Source organism: Raphanus sativus, chromosome 6, assembly GCF_000801105.2.
Source record: "Raphanus sativus cultivar WK10039 chromosome 6, ASM80110v3, whole genome shotgun sequence".
Classification (NCBI taxonomy): domain Eukaryota; kingdom Viridiplantae; phylum Streptophyta; class Magnoliopsida; order Brassicales; family Brassicaceae; genus Raphanus; species Raphanus sativus.
Window position 1 is genome coordinate 35,695,125 of NC_079516.1, and position 20,770 is coordinate 35,715,894.

Genomic DNA, 20,770 nt, shown 5'->3' on the forward strand with positions numbered 1-20,770 from the left:
CCTTGCGAAGGGGGATCTGAGTAAAATTGTCCAATCACAAAAGGCTCCCAGGACTTTCTGTGTTTCTCAATAACTGCATTGGGAATCTGGATACAAGTCTCACCAGAGGGGAGTGTGAAAGCTTCACCCTTTTTAGAGAGTTTCTTGCCCACACCCTTTGCCTTATTACACCAAGTATCAGCAGTTCTACCAGAGGGATCAATCGGCAGCACTGGCGGTAAGTTTGAGATGCTAACAGTTGCAGTAGCAGGTGGAGTTGACTCGACTACCGCTATCACTCCAACCACAGAATCAGTTGCTTCTCTAACCACTATGTCAGATGTTGTTGAGTCTATTGTCTCTTTTGCTCCAACCACTTCTTCGTTCGCTTTTGCCACTGCGGTCTCTTGAACAAGCAGTCTTTCTGAAGGTTGTTCTATTTCAACAACTTCTGCGCTCGAGGCTTTCGTCTCGGCTTCCACATTAGGGGCTTGGTTCTGAGAATCAAGCAGGGGAGAATCAATGAGCTGAAGAGCTACATTAGGCAAATCTGAGGAGCACACCGGGGGGACCGCAGAGCTCAACTCAGAATCGTTAGGCGGTGTCACGAGCTGAGCGGAAGATGGATCCGCCGAAGCAACGGCGATCACTGTCTTGTCAGTTTGTGACAGAGGTGGACGACCAGGCTCAATCGAAGCAAGTGAAGGATCTGTTGACAAGTCAACAATCTCTGTCACATCCGACGGAGGCAGGACAGATGGAGGCACCAGATCTGAATCGACGAGAGGAGAGTGAGCTTCCACTTCGACAGGAGGTTCGGAGTGGACCTCAGAATCAGCCTCTGAAGAAGGGGGATCTGAATCGGAGACGGATTGCTTGACGGGGGAGGGCTTCGATGCGGATTTGGTGGCCGGGGATTTGGGTTTCTTGGGTTTCTTCTTCCCCATCACCTTTGGCGGGGTAAGAGCGAGGAGACTATTGAGCACACGGCGCCGGATTAGACGCCGGTGAGCCGCCGGAATTTGCGTCACGATGACGGAGAGGAATCGCCAATAAAGTCGCCAGGAGAGAGAAAGTTACCGTTATTCACGTGGTCCTAAGTTTTGATTCTGGTTTCGCTTAGCTGCTAACGTTAGATTCATAATTGAATTTCTTACTGCACAGTTCCCCCTCTCTAATTGAATTTTTAAATTGGTGTTCATTCCTCTTAAAACGCGATTTGCGATTGCCCACCAACACGATCAGAAAATTTTGACCCGACGCTAATGTCTAAACGTAAGAAAAAAACGAATTGGTTTTTTTTGGGAAATTAGTATATCTTGTGAGAAGATCCACAGACAAAGAAGAGAGAGACGCAAAGAGACGAACCAAGAGGAGAGTGAGAATAGAACCAATGTTGATGATTTTGATTCTCATCTCATCTATAAAGAGTCTGCAGTTGAAGAATGATGAACAAAGTTTTCTTTAAAAAAAGTTTTCCCTGGAAAATTACAGAAGAGAGAAAGAAGTTAAGCTAACAACTTTTTACAGATTTTCTGGATGATTTCAAAATGCAAGTGTATATTGTTTATATACTCTGTTTTCTGCTTCTTGTCTCAGCTGTAAAAGAATCTTTAAAGAGACGTAAGATCCACACTTAAACTCATCACAAAATCAAAGGGAAAATAGCATAAAAAACCATGACGTTGGTAAAAATTTGCAGTTTTTTTTTTGACGGCAAATGGCTATTCTATTACTCTAACTTGACGTGGTCTGGATAACCAGACCGGAATAGAACAACCAACAAAAAGTAACTTCCTATGGAAGGATCTAGCTGTCTTTGCTAAAAAATCAGAAATCCGATTGCGCGCTCTTGGAACATAAGAAATTTTGAAATCCCGGAAGCATATGAGCAGTGTCTCTATCCTCTCTAACTCCGTAGCAAAACTTGGCCAAGCCTGAGGTTCCTTGATCATTGCGATCAATTCTTTGCAGTCCGTTCCGATGTTCTGGCATGTTGAATGTTGAAGCATATTCTCCATCGCCCACCGCAGTGCTTCCACTTCTGAGTGCAGAGCTGATTCTCTTCTGGGAAAGTTGTGTGATCCCATGAGTTGCGTCTTTCCCCCACTGTCTAACCAGACCCATCCACATCCACTGAATTGAGCTAGCGCTGTCCATGATTCATCCAATAAGCAAATATTTCCCAAGCTTATGACTTGGGGCTCCTGTATAGTACTCTGTTGTACTACTGGCGGTATCATCTCATTGGCATTAAACCAAGCTTGACACTCACTCTCAGCATATCGAACTAGTTCCAGAGGATCTCTGTCGATTCCTCTAAAGAGTTTGTCATTTCTAGCCTTCCAGATGTACCAAATTAGCCAGGGATAAGGGTCCCTGTCTAGCTCTGGTTCAAGTGAACCATCTTTTTCCCAGAAGAGGTAGTTCATATTCGTGTAGATACTTGATGCTGGAAAAACACCAGGATTAGTTGGAGTCGATGAATGTAACCAAACTTGTAGAGCAGGTGGACATTCGAAAATAGCATGTGTTACTGACTCCTCTGGTTCACCACACCTCGGACAGTAATTGTCACATCTCATATTTCTCTTTACTAGATTTCTCGTTACTGCCACATGACCAGTTAACAATTGCCATAGGAAGTGACAAATTTTCTTTGGCGCCTTTATCTTCCAAGCAAAGGCTTGGAGCTTTGTTATACTTGGCTCTAACATTTGCATTTCATCTTCATCCTTCATTAGATTTTGAGCAACCCAATATCCAGACTTGACCGTGTGTTGTCCATGTCTTGTGAAGTTCCAGCAAAACATGTCAGGTCTATGAGTCGTGCTTATGGCTAAACTCCTTATAAGAGGTATGTCATCAGGTCTGACATATTGTTCCAGTAGATTAACATCCCATTCCTTCAACTCCTGATCAATAAGATCACTCACTCGCATATTTGGGTTCATAACTGGTGCTATGGGTATAGCTGGTCTAGCAGGATTCAATGGAATCCAGGGGTCCTCCCACACCTTAACCTCATAACCAGAGTGTATTTTCTGCCTTATCCCCATCAACAAAAGCTCCCTCGCAGCGGATATACTAGTCCAAACATAGGAAGGACTACTTACAGAATTTACTCGTAAAGGCGAGCTTAGTCTGTAATATCTTCCTCTTAAGACACGGGCGACCAGTGAATCCGGGTTTTGTGTTAGTCTTCATAATTGTTTCGCCAATAGTGCCAGGTGGAACTCATGAATCATGCGAAATCCAATCCCTCCTTCTTCTCTCGGTAGGCAGACTTTCTCCCATTTCGACCAGTGTATTCCTCTCTTAGGGGGATTCGAGCTCCACCAGAATTGGGCAATAGCACTAGCAAGGTTTTCACATATCTCCAATGGGAGCAGGAAAGTAGACATAACATACGTCGGAAGAGCAAGCAAAATGGACTTAATCAATACCTCCTTTCCGCCTTTCGAGAGCCAGCGCCATGTCCAGCCATTCACTCTATGCATTAGTTTGTCTTTTAAGAAGGCAAAGAGCTTGCATTTTGAGCCACTAATATCTTCTGGGATACCCAAATAAGTCCCCATCCCTCCATCATTCTGTATTCCAAGTACATCTTTGATCTCTTACCTTGTGGTTGCGTTAATCCTCTTACCAAAGAGTAGGGAGGATTTATCAAAGTTAATACACTGTCCTGATGCTTTACCATAGATCTTGATCACTTTCATTACTTCTTCACATTCACGGGGCTCCGCCTTACAGAAGAAAAGGCTATCATCAGCAAATAGCAGGTGGGATACCGATGGACACGCGCGGGTAACGTGCATCCCTGTTATCTTTCCCTGGTTCTCTGCGTGATTGAGAAGGCTAACGAGCGCTTCCGTGCATAGAATAAAAATGAAAGGAGACAAAGGATCTCCTTGGCGTAAGCCTCTTCCTGGAATAATGTTTCCTCTCGGTTGCCCATTCATGAGGACTTTGTATTGTACTGACGTGATACATCTCATTATCCATGTGATCCATGTTTCTGAGAAACCCATCTTTCTCATCACAGCTTCAATAAATGACCATTCCATCCTATCATAGGCTTTGCTCATATATGTTTTAATAGCCATTCTTTTGTTGCGCCCGCTTGGCTTGATCCTGAGAGCATGAAACATCTCTTGAGCAATCATAATATTATCAGAAATCTGTCTTCCAGCAACAAAGGCTGACTGGGTTTCCGATATCAATTTGAAGTTTAAACATTGGAACTCAACTGCTAACATTTTAAACAATAAAACTTGTGTAAATAACACATTAAACATCGAAAGTAGATTACTTGCTGCACACGTAAAAATTGTGACCGGTTACTGTTCACTAAAAGGTAAAACCGGTGACATGGCAGTTTACTTCTAAAAATATTTTTTTTAATTATTTTAATAAATATATAAAAGTAGATAAAACTAGATAAAATTCAATATAAATTCGAAAAATTGATATAAATTCAGGAAAAATTATGAAAAATAAAACAAAATTCATAAATTCAAAAAAAAGTATAAATTCAAAAATTTATAAGAAAAATAAAAAAAATTATAAAAAATGGATTAAATTAAGAAAAATTAGTAAAAACAATGAAAAATCAATAAATTGATAAATTGTCAAAATAGATAAAATTATAGAAATAGGAAATTAATAAAAATCTGGAAAAAAAATTCAAATAATAATACATATTAAAATACTGAAAATGAAAAGTACTTGAACCCAAACATCTTTGGTGTTTAGGTAGGCATATGGGCCTATTTCCTATTTTTCTAATTGTATCGATTTTGACATTTTATTTATTTTTAATTTTTATTTTAAATTATTTTAACTAATTTTTCTTAATTTAGTCCTTCTTATAATTTATTTTTACTTTTATTATTATTTTTGAATTTATAAGTATATTTTGTTATTATTATTATTTTTTGAATTTATAAAAAAAATTTCTTGATTTTTTTTTATTTTTTATCAATTTTTATAATTTATATTGATTTTATTTATTTTTATTTGTTTTTATTTATTAAAATAATTAAAAAATCTTTTTGAACAAAGTAAACTGCCACATCACCAGTTTTACATGCTAGTGAACAGTAACCGGTCACAATTCTGACGTGTGCAGCAATTATATAGTTTCGATGTTTAATGTGTTATTTATACAAGTTTCATTGTTTAATGTGTTAGCAGTTGAGTTCCAATATTTAAAATGCAAACTTTTGCCAAATTCATGGTTTTTTATGCTATTGTCCCCAAAATAAAAATTGGAGCTCAAACCAAGACAAACACAATGCATTACAATTTTTCTATTTAATAATTTAAATGAAGTAAACGTTTTATAAATTACAGTACTTAATATAGGTTATTTGGTCAAAGATTAAATCCATAAAAATTATTTGATCAACGTATATGTATTACCAAAACCTAAGATAGAAGTATAATCATAACAAAATTAATATTTAAGTTATTATTAAATTGAACAGAATTTGTCGTAAATATCATATAATGTAAGGTTTTAGTTAGTGTTCATATTTTATTTATAGAGATATCGCTAATAATTTGAAACAATAAATTAAATTACTGCATCCAGACTATATTTTTTAACATGTTAAATTAAACTATTAGTAATATGGTAAATATTAAAATTATATACCACGATTCATGTAAATCAAATATAAATATATATAAATGAAAATAATCACCCAAGGTTTAGTTAATTGTTAAGATGCCAAAGACGATATATGGAAACTATTTTGTGAATTAGTAAACTAATATATTTTAAGAATTATTTAATTGAAATTTGGTAATTGATTGTCTACCTTTTAGGAATATTTTGTTAAGAAAATTAATGTTCGTTTATATTTAAAGACTTACCAATAAATAGATTTTGGTATTAGTAATGTTAGTAGTATATATTAAACAGTTTAGATTTGCCAACTGAAATCTAGTACTAATTGGAACCTTTTGATCAAATATTTATTAACTTATATCTTATTAATTTAATGTTCTCGAAAAGTTTAAATCAAACATCAAATTATTTATGTATGACAGTTTTTCATGAAAATACATATGATTATTACTAAGTTGAAATTTCCAAAATATTCACATTTTTAATCTTAATTTTTAAATTTTATAATAGAAAATATTATTTCTAAATAACAACAAAAAATATTTATAGGAATTATCTTATTTTCAAAATTATGATTTAAAATAAATAAATAATTCCACCATTTTTTCAAACTGTTTAGGAGATTTCTTATGTTTTAAAATATTTGTTTTTTTTTTCTTTTTTTTTTCTTTGAACAAAAAAAAAATAAAATATTTGTCTTTTTTTCTTGCTAACTTGTTTTTCGTATGTTTCTTATACGACATGTGATCAAGTATTGATTTGGTAGAACATAAACATGAACTTTTACCGTAACACATATTTTATGAAAACTAAACACTAATAAATTAAAAGAATAAATTGTATATGCTATCTATGAGTTTATATTAACAAAATAAAAAATATATAAATTTTTAATACCAAAAATATGGATATAATACTTTAATGACATATAAGAGAAGAATTGTTTTTATAATATTAATAAGAAGACAATATCAAATAACTGTGTATTACAGTCTTTAATATAGGTGTTACAGTACTTAATATAGGTTATTTGTTCAAAGATTAAATTCATAAAAAAAATTGATCAACGTATTTGTATTAACAAAACCTAAGATAGAAGTATAATCATAATGAAATTAATATTTAAGTTATTATTAAACTGAACAGAATTTGTCGTAAATATCATATAATGTAAGGTTTTAGTTAGTGTTCATATTTTATTTATAGAGATATCACTAATAATTTGAAACAATAAATTGAATTACTGCATGCAAACTATAAAACTTGTTGATTTTAAAAATATTAAATTAAACTATTATGAATATGGTAAATATTAAAATTATATACCACGAATCATGTAAATCAAATATATATATATGTAATTGAAAATAATCACCCAAGATCTAGTTAATTGTCAAGATGCTAAAGGCGATATGAAAACTATTTTGTGAATTAGTAAACTAATAGATTAAAATTTGGTAATTGATTGTCTACCTGTTAGGAATATGTTGTTAAGACAATTAATGTTCGTTTATATTTAAAGGCTTACCAATAAATAGATTTTGGTATTCGTAATGTTAGTAGTATATATTAAACGGTTTAGATTTGCCAACTGAAATCTAGTACTAACTGGAACCTTTTGATCACATACTTATTAGTTTATATCTTATTAATTTAATTTAAAAATTCCATTGTGTAGATAATAATTATCATATTCTAAAAAATGTTTATTATCTAATATATAAATATAATTAAATTTAATTATTAAAATTATTGACTCACTTAAACTCAAATGGAATTTTTATATAATAAAAATAAGATAATATAAAATATTTTTACATTTGAAATATTGTAATTATCATGTTTCCAAAACTGTTTGTTATTGAATTATATAAAAAAATATTATTGAGTAAGCCTAAAATCATTGAGAAAATGACACATCAGCAAAACCACTTCTCAAATAATAGTATAGATTAATGTTCAAAAAATATTAGTAATAAAATAATATTCTCTTTTTAAATTAATTGTTCCAAAATCATCTCAATAAATCATATATATCTTGATGAAAATACCTTATTAATTGTTATGGAAACCATTTTGTGAATTAGTAAACTAATAGATTTTAGGACTTACTTAAATTGAAATTTGGTAATTGATTGTAATAATTGTAATATCATAATAAATCAGCGTTAGAAAAAAAAATTGTCAACTTTTAGAGATTAATGTTCGTTTATATTCAAAGTCTAACCAATAAATAGATTTTGGTATTCGTAATGTTATTATATATTAAACGGTTTGGATTTGCAAACTAAAATCTAGTACTAATTGGAACCCTTTGATCAAAAGACGAAAAAATTGGAACCAAACCAAATTCATGTTATAGCTAACTAGAGTTGTTGTAATTAAATGATTTAAATATCAGTGGCACAAATCTGTAAATATTAAGATGAAATAAGAGTAATTTTTGAAATTTACTTCAGTTTTAATATATTAGATTCTGGTTTATTCATCACTAGTGTATTATGAAATGGAGTCAATATAAATGTGTTATTCAGTTTACGCAAACCAAACTTTGACAATCTAACAATATTAAAAGGAGAATAAGAAGCCCAGGGAAGGCCTCCACGTCAGATGATTAAATCGACCAATGGGATTGTTTTTTTTTTCCATGTCAGACTTGCTTTCATTTCCGATTGGGCTTTTGTGTTTTGTAGGTTTGTTTCGAAATTTTTTAGGCCCAGTAAGCCCAATTATCAAACAATCGCCTCCACCCTGTCACAACCGCGATCTTTTCATTTTCCCTTTGTGCAATCCCTAATCTCCTGAAACCTTTGCTCTTCTTTTCTCTGTCGATCATCAAACCTTTCCTATTCCTTCTTTCCGTTCCGTTTCGCGATCTGAACGACGACCATTCAAGACAGCCTTCACTTCTTTTCTCTCATTAATGGACTCTCTTATGTTTTGTCCCTCTGTTTTTTCATATAAAACACAAAATCAAGGTTTTATTTCGATCCAACTTCGTTCTAAATTCTCTCTACCACACTGCAATGAGTTCCAACGGAAAGTCCATGGTATCTGGTACCTCCAAGTCGGAGAAACCAAAGGGCGCTGCCGCTAACTCCTTTCCGGACACGACCAAGCCCATCGCTGCAACCTCTTTCTCTTCAGACCTCTCCATCGGCGCTCCCCTCTCGAAGAAAGACAAAGTCGATTCGTCGGACTCCTCTTCCAGACTGACGAAATCCAGCTCCAACACCGGTGTCTCTTCCGGTGTCTCGATCGGCCGTCCTAATCCGAAGACATCTACTGGTAATAACCCATGTCGTTTCTTTTTCCAAATTTTGATCTGTTATTTGTAATATCTATGGTAATTTGTATGTTATATCTAGCGGATGTTTTGTTTAGTTTTGTCTATGATTTTTAAAAACAAAAATTCTTTGTTCAGATATGGATGTTTTGCTTTAGTTTTCTCTATGAGTTTTTTATTTTAATTCATTCAATCTAAAACCGGTATTCTTTGTTAAGATATGAAACGTTTCTTCATGTTTTTTAGTTTTTGTCTCTGTGTTTTTTTTTGTGTTTTAGTCACTTGATTAGTCAAGTGATATGGAACGTTTCTTCATGTTTTTTAGTCAAACTCCGAACCTGTCCATCATGTAGATTCTTCTTCTACTACAACTGTATCTTAGTCAAGTGATTCTACTTCGCTGGGGATTCGTGAGCCAGTTTATGAGGTTCTTATGAATTGTTTCTTTATCCCATTGCATGTCTCAGAGATATTGTTTCTTTATCACAGAACAGAGACTTCTTTACTTTTAGTGTCTGAATCGCTTTGTGTTTTTTAATTACTCGAACTAAACAAAGGTTATAAAATTTTGCTATTCCTAGATTTAGCTTCTAAAAAACAACATCATGTATCTCTTTGATAGGATTAGTCGGCAGTGGTTTAGGGTACTTGAATCTTTTTTGACTATGTTAAGATACAGTCCGTTTGATCACCAAAAAGAAAAATATTTAGTTTTTGGTTTGAGTTTCAAGACGTCTTTAACTCTCTTTATTTAAAGACACGTATACTCCTACCTGATTTTGTTGATGGCAACACCTATGTTTGTCTACAGGCATGAGAGGCAAAGGCGCTGTCTCATCTGTCAACAAAGGGAAAGCCATCGTCACCGCCAACGGTGGAGAAGTGATCACTTTCAGACATGCGAAATTCGGTCCGCATGAACGCGAAGTGAGGTTCCGGTTGGTCCACTATTGGGAAGCTCGAAATATCAAGACAAAGGTGCTGATCGGTGTCGAAATGCTGCTCATTGATGAAGAGGTATGACCGTTGCTCGCTATTATCTTTCTGTTCATTTTTGTTGGTTCATTTCGGTTTAAACATCTTCAAAAAGTTTGTCTACTTTTAAGAGATTTCCTGTCTAGCTTATCTTATTCAGTCTTTTCAATGCTGTCCACAGGAAACTGTCATCCAGGGCTTCATCCCAGCTGGGAAGGTAGATACTTATCTGCCACACATGAAGGCTGGTGGCCTTTATAGGCTCCACAACTTCTTCGGGTCCTACAACAAGGAACTCTATCGAGTGGCCGATCCAGACTTCACAATCACCTTCACAACGACTTCTGTCCTCACTGACCTGGATGACAGTTCGGTTTGTATCCCTGAGGACCATTTCCGATTCCACGGATATGCAGAGTTCGAGGCTGCCTGCGACCTGAAAGGGGATCTTTATGGTAAGTTCCCTCACTTCAATTTCTTTATATTAGTTGTTCTTTCATATCGAGCAAATCTATTTTCTTCTTTCCCATATATATGCAGAGTCTGTGTAGTGTGTAACCTTAGATGATGTGCTTCGTTCAATCTAATATATTCATAACCATTTGGCTACGTTTGGCTAGGATTATGTCCTGTTCCAGTATTAAATGTAGATTTCATTGCTGGGTTTATACAGTATCAAGTATTGAGTTTTGTTGTCTTTTTCAGATTGTATTGGGCATATCAAACTTGTGAATGGCCAGGTTCTCGGCGACAGTCTCCTGATAGATGTCACCGAGATAGCTTCTACCCGCCGAGTTCAGCTTCATGTTCAAACACATGAGTAAGCTACACCATAAATTTTTTTACATACATATTTTGTCACTCTTACCACACCAATATTTGATGTTCCAGTGGTCCGGTGATGAAGCTGTACCTGTGGGACGAGGCTGCCCTACGCTTTGGTGAGAAATTCAAAGCATCTGGAGGAGCTGCAAGAGTGGTTTTAGTGACCACTTTAAACCCGAAACGATTTGGTTTTGGAGGTTCGTAATATAACCTTTTTATATTGTTTGAGAAGTAACTTAGTCTGGTCAATAATAGATTAGCTTTGCGTGATAGAACTACAATGGATTGGATTAGGCGCTTATTAGGTGTGATATATTTGAATCGTCTGTGAGAAATATTGAGATGTACACAACTCTATATCTCATTTTACATTAAAGTTTTGCCTCTGTCTAATACAATTGTGTCTGTTATAGGTGGTGCCCTAGGTCTCTCTACTATGACGTCATCCCCTGTATTCCTTGACAACGATATTCAGGAAACCCGTGATTATCTCTCTTGGTAAGCCTGTCTGTATTAAAATATAGTTAGACCAAGATTGTAACTGATATTTGGGCATTGACTTCAGGTTGAACTCAAACTTAGCTGTTGCTAACCGAGTAGATGCAGCCGTTGTTACCAAGCCTGAGTCAGTGACCATAGGCGAGCTATTCTCTTATATGAAGCATGCCGATGCAAAGGTAGTTCACAACCAATGGATAACACAGTCGTTTTTATAGTCTTAGTTTCTCAAATACATTTTAAAATGTTTTGCAGGTTGCTTGGTTTGAGTGCATAGCAACCATTGGTGATATTGTGCATGGTTCAGCATGGTATTACATAGGGTGTGGTGGATGCCACACTAAGGCCATCAAAGGTGCTACCACACTAATGTGTAAAAAATGTTGGAAAAGTGATATTGTTGGTGTTGCACAGTAAGTTAATCAGTTTATTAATACTCATACTTCCAATATATTCATTGCTAATTTGCTTTTGAAACAGGTACCTAGCGAAGATATCTGTGTATGACAATGCCGACCAGGCTGTCTTTGTGCTCCTTGGCGCTGCTGGGCAAGAGTTGACTGGAAAGAAAGCTTCTGAGTTGGTTGAGAGTTATTTCGAGGTAATTAAAAACCTGACTGCCTTGCTTATTTAAGTTTGTGTTCCCTAATATATTTTTAAATGTATAGTGACAAATGTTTAAATGTATGTCAGGCCAATGAGAATGTAGGTTCTAATGACTTGGTTCCGGTTCCTCAAGCTCTAATTGGTACCATAGGACAGTCTCGCAAGTTCATTGTGAAGATATCAGAGCACAACTTGACTGGCAAGACACAAACCTTGACTGTGACAAAGGTGCTTCCTATAGAAGATCCAGAGGATGAAAGTGATTTAGCAGAAGCTGTGGCTCTACCAGATGCCAATGAATCGTTGCAGAAGGGAGTTTCTGAGAGTGGTCCATCCGCAGGGTATGGAGAGCCTGGCGGTGAGGGGGTGAAAAGGTCTGGTGATGAAGTTGATGTGGAAGAGCACAAGAGGGCCAAATGTGGCTAAGATATGTGGTTCTGTGGTTACCAAAACTCTATGTTCTGTTTTTTTTTTTTTCATTTTCAGACATCATCTTTGCAACATTTAACTGCTTTCTTTTAATCTCTGGTTGTTAAACTTTCTGTTTAATGGTTTTTATCCAAGATCGAATTTTTATAATCTTAGTGTCGTTGTTTCTCATGCTTTTCTTGCTTCACTATTTACTTGCAGTGATATATTAAATAGAAACTGTTATAACTATTCTTGAATGAAAGAACTTCTTTCTTATTAAGTCTGTTACGAGTGTTATGTCAACTACGATGCTCTCTATAATTTATTTCTTCTTAGAGTTCATATGTTGTTTTTTCTCTTCATCTTAAAATAAAAAAAAAAAGATTTTGACATGTAGATGAAAGAATTAGTTGAGGTAGCACTCCTCTGTCAAAAATATTTTGATTAAAAATAAAACACCAAATGCGGCATTTTGTTTCTCCTATTCAAGTATTTCGGATTAATCAATTCAAAATTTCCAGGACTGTTTTCAAGATGAAACCGTACACATGAGAAAGATAAAGCTGTGTGCATCAACCAATATAAAGAAAAAAAAATTAAAGAGTTATAACAACAATTTCATTAACTGTGGATAGTAAAAACAACCGTGTAACTTACAAACGTTACGAAAAAACTGAAAAAACTGAAAATCCATTAACCTTACCTCCGCCATTAGCATTATATAAGAATGAGTAGTCCTTTTTACGTATATAGAATTCTTGATTTAGTTCATCATCATGAACGGCCAACCACATATTTATTACTCCTTCTCCTCCGAGACAGAGTCTGCGATCGGAGATCCGGATAGAAAGCTTAACATCAAGATTAATAGAAAAAATACCAATCAAACAGAGATAGACTTTTCCATAAAGTTCTCGACAACCGCTACTGGTCATATAACTTATGAGACAGTTGATCTTATGGAACACATGTTCAGCTTTCATGATATCTTCTTTCTAGTGTCCGAAAATATCATTGGATATACCAGTCAGAGGTTCTCTGCTATGATCCCATTATTAGCCGATTATGCAGGTATACGAACTTCAAATTATTGTATTTTTGGTTGGTTTAGAATAAGGTAGGGGCTTATAGATATATAATTGTGTTTATGGAAGAAATTTAGTAGTCAATATTTTATATTAGTCTATTACTATGATTCTTATTTATGTTGTTATCTAGAGGTTTTAGTTTTTATTTCTATATGAATTATTGTTATCGGCTTATCATGTTTGATTCTTATATCTAGGCACACATGTCCGTGCTGTTCTATCCATACAAGATTTTAACCCTAACGCGACCAACAGGATAGACCTCGAGGAAGCTTTGATGGACCTAGGATCATCAATGAGAGAACCCATTCCGGAGGATGCTGGGGAAGTGTGCTCCATATGTCATGACAGCTTCAGTGGGACGGGGGTTGTAAACTCACTGAGGTGCAACCACGTATATCATCATCATTGCATCGTCAAGTAGTTTCACCATAACCTAAGTTGTCTCACATGCCGTGACACAGATTTCTAAGCTGGAGTTTTTTCTCCTCAACATAATTGAATATTATGTTATCATCCCTCCTTAGATAAAAAAATGTTACTTTCTACCATTGCCAGTTACGTTTGATTAATCAAATTTAATATTTAATACATTTATGACCTATAAAAGCCCTGGCGCGATTCTATATTAAATACAACCAGATCAATTACCGAATACGGTAGTTATTATCTTAAAATTATTTAACATGTAAAAAAAAACTATTTAACAGAAAAGTTAGTTATTACCATAAAATCAGTCAAGATTTTATACATATATGAAGTTTCAAGAAATAAAGTATGAAACAACTTTATACATATATTTTTACCCCCAAAAAAAACTTTATGCTATACTACACTTGATTCGTGTTTTCAAAATATATATTTTTCTGGAATTAAAAAAAAATTAATATGAATTTATATATAAGATACTGTAAAGATGTGGATACATTTATCAGAACCAAAAACAAAACCAAAATTGAACTAAATTCATAAATAAACAAACATATCATATATCTCTATAGTACAAAAACAAATCTACCCTTAAAAAATATTGCAATAAAAAACCGTTAAATAACAAAAAGTAACAAATACATAAAAGCAAAAAAAAAAAAAAAACAAACCGCGCGTAGCGCGGTTCAAAAATCTAGTTTTATTAACAATTTTATTATCAGAGCAGTGAATACAATTAAAAATATACAACTCAAAACTGAAACATTAATATTTTTTGAAAACACACAAAGAACAATATTTTGTTAATAAATAAAAAACAATAAAATGACAATTTCAGAAAATAATAAGCGTCGACCAGTTGATTTAAAATGTATATTGATTCAATATATATAGTAGATAGTTTGTGCTGAACACAAACTGAAGATATATATTATCATCACAATTCCATAAACAGAGAGACTTAAGGGAGAGAGCAGCACAGTCAATTGCAAGGAACAGAGCTTCACCTGATTCGCAAAGAACCATCTCTGATAATTTCAGACGATCGCCACGGAAGCCTTTGTACAAAGGATGCTCCTCTCGGTCCCCGCCCGATATATGGAAGCCCCAAGTATTTCCCATCGCCACCTTCCTTGTCTATACCACTTAACTCAGATATCAGCTGTTTCATGATCGGGTCGACGTCTGCTCCAAACGTTATCGCCGACTTTTGGAAATTGATAAGTTGGCCAGAGGAGTCTCCATACAGCTTCAAGCAGCGCAAGAACTCTTTTACTTCCGGAAGGTTGGCTTTACACAAGAAGAAACTATCATCAGCAAATAGGAGATTTTGCACTGATGGGCACTTGCGAGTCAGTTTCATGCCATGTATAGTTCCTCTTTGTTCAGCTTTATTCATCACGTGAACAAGGGCCTCCGCGCATAGTATAAAGATAAACGGCGACAGTGGATCTCCCTGCCGAATGCCGCGTTGAGGCTTGATGTGTCCGTGAGTTTGACCATTGAGTAGTACAGTGTAGGATACAGAGCGCACACACTTCATCACCCACTCTATCCATGTCCTTGTGAAGCCCATATTTTCGAAGAGAAGCTCCAAAAATTCCCACTCAACTCAATCGTATGCCTTTGACATATCTGTTTTTATCGCAATGTACTCTTCCTTACAGTTTGGATTTGTCTTCAGTCCATGAATCATTTCATGTGCGATCAGTAGATTGTCAGAGATGAGTCTACCCAAGACGAAGGCACCTTGAGTGGGAGAGACTATCTGAGGAAGTATTCTTTTTAATCTAGCACACAAGACATTGGAGATGATCTTGTACACTACTGAACATAGACTTATCGGCCTCAAGTCTGTCATCAATACTGGGTTCGGTTTCTTGGGCAACAAACAGAGCTGATTAAAATTCCAATCATGTGGTAGAACTCCTCCAGCAAAGAAATCTTTAACTTCTTTTGTAATATGAGCTCCAGTGATGTTCCAATAGCTCTGAAAGAAATTTCATGTCATCCCATCGGCACGAGGCGCACTATCACTCTTGACAGCCTTCACAGCTTTCTTGATTTCATTATCAGAAACCGGGTCTGTGAGGTGCTGGTTCATCCTTGCAGTAAATGTAGGAGAGAACCCTTCAAGAAGCTCTGAAGCGTTGGCAGGAGAGGAAGAGCGGAATAGGTCTTCAAAATACTTAACCGCAATTGCTCCTTTTTCATCTTCTGGGAAGTGTTCTAATCCGTTGTGATCCATGAGTGAAGATATTTTGTTCTTCATCTTCCTCGTTTGAGCCCATCTATGAAACACCTTCGTGTTTCAATCGCCTTCTTTAAGCCAAGTATTCTTACATCTTTCCTTCCAGTAGGTTTCTTCCTCCTTGTAGGCGCCCTCTATCTCCCCTTTCAGGTCCCTCATACGGTTCATGTCTGGAGTTTTCTTAGTCTCCTCTTGGTCCAGATCTCTCCTCATTTTTTGTATTTGTACTTTGGAGTTGCAGTCAGCTTCTCTCTTCCACTTAGCCAACTCTTTTCTGCATGATCGTATGCGGTCAGATACCAAGTTTGCCCCACTCGAGTTTGGAGCGTTCCATCCTTTGCGTACAATCTCCATTACTTCCGGTTTAGCGCACCAACGCTTGTCAAAGCAAAACCTTCCTTTGCGCATCTGTGTGCTCGTAGCTAGACTGGTCAATACCGGTTTATGATCCGAGCCCAGTTTCTCCAAGTAGGTAGCATGTGCTCTTGGGAATAAGCGAAACCACTATGCGTTACCAAATGCTCTATCCAAACGGCATTGGATCCACACTGTCTCTTTGATACCATTTGTAATAATCTCCCTCTTACCAGCCCATGAGAGAGAGTTCCCAGAGCTTGGAACTTCTCTAAGTCTGCAGTCTCTGGCCATGGATCTGAAATGATAGAAGGAACTCTCTTGGCGAGCAGGACCACCAAGCTTCTCATCGTTGTTCATCACTTCATTGAAGTCTCCAATCAAGAACCATCCACCTTTTCTAGGTTCACCAATACAAAGGAGGCATTACAATGAAGCAAGAGTCGTATGCAAAGAAGATTTTGGAACAAACATGCATGATGGATTGCAATGCAACTCAGATTCCAATGGATGCAGGTTTAAAACTCTCTAAGGCACTGGAAGAACCTAATGTTGACGAGAAGGAGTATCGACGAACCATAGGTTGTCTACGCTATCTTGTACATACAAGACCAGACTTGTCCTATGCAGTTGGAGTCTTGAGCAGGTACATGCACCAACCAAAGGAGTCACACGCCACTGCATTAAAACAGGTTCTAAGATATATAAAAGGAACGAGCAGCTACGGTTTAAACTTCGAGAGATCAAGCAATACAACACTCATAGGATACAGTGATAGCAGCCACAATGTTGATGAAGATGATGGAAGGAGCACCACAGGGCATATGTTTTATCTAAACGATTGTCTTATAACTTGGTGCTCACAAAAGCAAGAAACTGTTGCCTTATCATCTTGTGAAGCTGAGTTTATGGCAGTTACAGAAGCCGCAAAGCAAGCTATTTGGTTGCAAGAGTTGCTTGCTGAGATCGTAGAAAGGCCAACCGAGAGAGTGATGATTCGTATAGACAATAAATCTGCAATTGCACTCACGAAGAATCCGGTGTTTCATGGGCGTAGCAAGCATATTCATAAACGTTATCATTTCATAAGAGAGTGCATCGACAATGATCAAGTAATGGTGGAGCATGTTGCAGGGAATTCTCAGAAGGCTGATATTCTAACCAAAGCATTGGGAAGAATAAAATTTAAGGAGATGAGGGAGCTAGTTGGAGTTCAAGTTGTGAATCATGAAGACTTCAAGTTTAAAGGGGAGAATGTTGGAATTAAACTTGAAGATAAACATGGAGATAACTTAAAGTCCAAGACATACTAATCCTAATCTACTTATGTTTTACTAGTGAGTTTAGGATTTTATATAGACCTATATAAGAAGATGGTGAGGTGTGCCATGAACTTATAAGTGTGAGGTCAAAGATTGTTAGAGCTTGAGTTTTGAGAGGATTTTCTTAAGCTAATAAGAAGTGGATTTCTTATATTCTTGATTTCATATCTTAACGTTAGAACAATAGAGAATAGATGAATCTACACAGATTCTCTCAGAGTATCTTCTATCTCAAACCAAGCTACCGTCCACCACTCAAACGATCTTCTTAGCTGGGCTACTAAAAGTTTTGGGACTCTGGAAACATCAAGAAAAATAGTGAATTCATGGGAATCACATTACTTCTCCTTGATGAAAAGGTATTGTCATCTTACGCTAAGAAGATCATATATCCTGTCCCTGTTTTATTTTTGAAAAGCCCTATTATTTAACTCTTCTAGCTTTCAACGTAGGATACGGTGATCCAGCGGCTGAGCCATGTCCCGGTGGTGCTCGTGATCCCACCGGAATTGTAGACCTGAGAATTGGCTATGGAGAAGATAAGTGTCGCTCACCTCTTCGTAACGCCATAGCTCTCTAGGATCGCTGGAGGAGATGTGGGAATCTTTAACAGCTTGGCTCATTAATAGGTGTGATATTACAGTTTGTGCATTGTATTAGCTATTTTGTTACTGATTAATAGTTTTGGGTTTGGTTGTATCATACTTGAATCATGCTTATTTGACTTTGAATTCAGATTGTTGTTAATGTTAGTCAGCTCCCTATTATTTTTCATTTTCTATCTTCTAATTTTAAAGCTGGCCATTCTTTTAAGATTATACATGTAAAGATGTAAATCGTTTCATTAAGTTATAATTATTTCATGAAATTGGTTTATTTTTATTTGTTTTTGAACACCATATAGCTCTCTTGCTAGACTGCACATCTCATTCTGCATATTACCTTTCTGCTCATAAAGTTTTATGGCTCATCTTCTTCCATTGCACTGATTTAATGTTTGTTTTAACTGAACCTTCTGCAGTATAAGGTGTAGGTTGTTTATGTGATATGTGGAGCATTGTGTTCCAGAGAGAGAGAGACCTGCTCCGAATGGTGAGACTGCAGCAGAGAGCAGTGATGTTGAGACCCCCCCCCAAAAAAAATGTATAGGGTTTACTCGGGATCAAGGTTAAGGTCCTGCTTAACTGGGACCCCTATTACCCGATGTTGTGATCATCCACGCTCAGGACCAAAGATGTTAATTCCACACGTTCTCAGGTTGTTAATTTGGCTGCTCTTCTACTAGAGGCTCTCCTCACAGCCGTAGATTATCCTGAGATGATCCCAGTCACTGGGAAATGATGAGATCTGAATGGTCGCCACTGACATCACCGACTAAGCATGTCCACCAGCTGAAAACGCTTATTATTCTTTGAAAATCATATGGTTTGTCATAGATATATCAACTGCTCATAGGGAAATTCATCTGACCAAGTAGTCAGAGAGAACTCAGAGTGTAAAAGTTATAGATTGTCAAATTTAAGATGTTTTGTATTTGTAAAGAAAGACTCGAAGTCGAACTTTAGAACATACCTCTTCTTTGTGTTCATATATGCACATGAGTCCTATTTTGATCGTTTTAAGTATCTTACAAAGATTTGCATTATTTTAATACAAAAAATTCTTAAACAACTAACTGGATGAAAAATCACAACCAAATCTTAATTATTATTTTTAACAAAACATTATTTGATTTATATTTAATAATCTATTTCGATTGTGACATTCAAGATGTTAATTAACATGTATTTTTTTTCTTAATTGGGGTCAATAGGAGGATTCACGTATCAGCATACACAAATATACAATCAACGCTAATGTCTTATATCTTCACTCTTGGAAAATCGATGATGAAAAATAGAAACTTCGTGGAAACTAATAACATTTAAGAAGATATTTAGCGGGGAACTACTTATAGAATATAATATTTAGTCTTCATAACATAAGAACTTCATGAAGTGTTTGATTAGTAGAAACTGTGGATTTAATTATTTTGCTTTAGAATATAAATTGTAAATTTTTCTACTATAGCTTTAGAATCAGTTGATGTAGATCAATATCAATAGCTATCAAAGAAGTAAACATAAAATTTTTGAATTGATTTTTAAAGCCAATATAATTTTTAATTTAATTTTTGCGATGTATCTTTAAATTATTCTCTTAGAGCATGATTGGTAAATTAAATTAGTTGTGGAAAAAAGAATGAGAAGCATTAAGAATACTTACCAATCACCTTCGAAAACTATTGTATATTCTTCAACATTTATGAAATTTCAGAAAAATATCCAATAAGAAAATAAATGTTACCTTTAATCAAGGTATTTACAAAAAGAAATACTTATTATATCCAACATTTTTGAAATTGGAAGAAAATTTTCAATAACCCCCATTTTATTTTTCATGTATACTTCTAAAAAGATTATTTTTCTTGGTAAGAACATAAACTCTTAGCCACTATATATAAAATACAAATAAAAAATAGAATGAACAAAGGAGTTATAAAATCAACATTTTAAATGATTGAAATTTTAACCTATTTTCTTACTGTGATATATTTTAAATAATTTATTTTATCATTACTATAAGTTTTGCGTTCTAATAAAGTATACTTTATTTTAGTAATATATATTTCTCATAGTTTCCAACATATACTATATATCTTCTATAATAACATAATATTTTAAAACAAATTATTTTTAAAAAAAAGTAACCCGGGCGTAGCCCGGGAAAAGCTCTAGTATTAATAAGAAGACAATATCAAATAACTGTGTATTACAGTCTTTAATATAGGTGTTACAGTACTTAATATAGGTTTTATGTTCAAAGATTAAATTCATAAAAAAATTGATCAACATATATGTATTAACAAAACCTAAGATAGAAGTATAATCATAATGAAATTAATATTTAAGTTATTATTAAACTGAACAGAATTTGTCGTAAATATCATATAATGTAAGGTTTTAGTTAGTGTTCATATTTTATTTATAGATATATCACTAATAATTTGAAACAATAAATTGAATTACTGCATGCAAACTATAAAACTTGTTGATTTTAAAAATATTAAAT

General features: G+C 35.0%; 1 protein-coding gene across 1 annotated transcript; it reads right to left on the bottom strand.

Annotated features, from left to right (window-relative positions):
- Positions 1-3,182: 3,182 nt before the first annotated feature.
- Positions 3,183-3,557, bottom strand: LOC108808332 (uncharacterized mitochondrial protein AtMg00310-like). Its single transcript, XM_018580495.1, has one exon. The coding sequence runs from the start codon at positions 3,555-3,557 to the stop codon at positions 3,183-3,185; it is 375 nt and encodes a 124-aa protein (XP_018435997.1).
- Between the last annotated feature and the right edge of the window lie 17,213 nt (positions 3,558-20,770).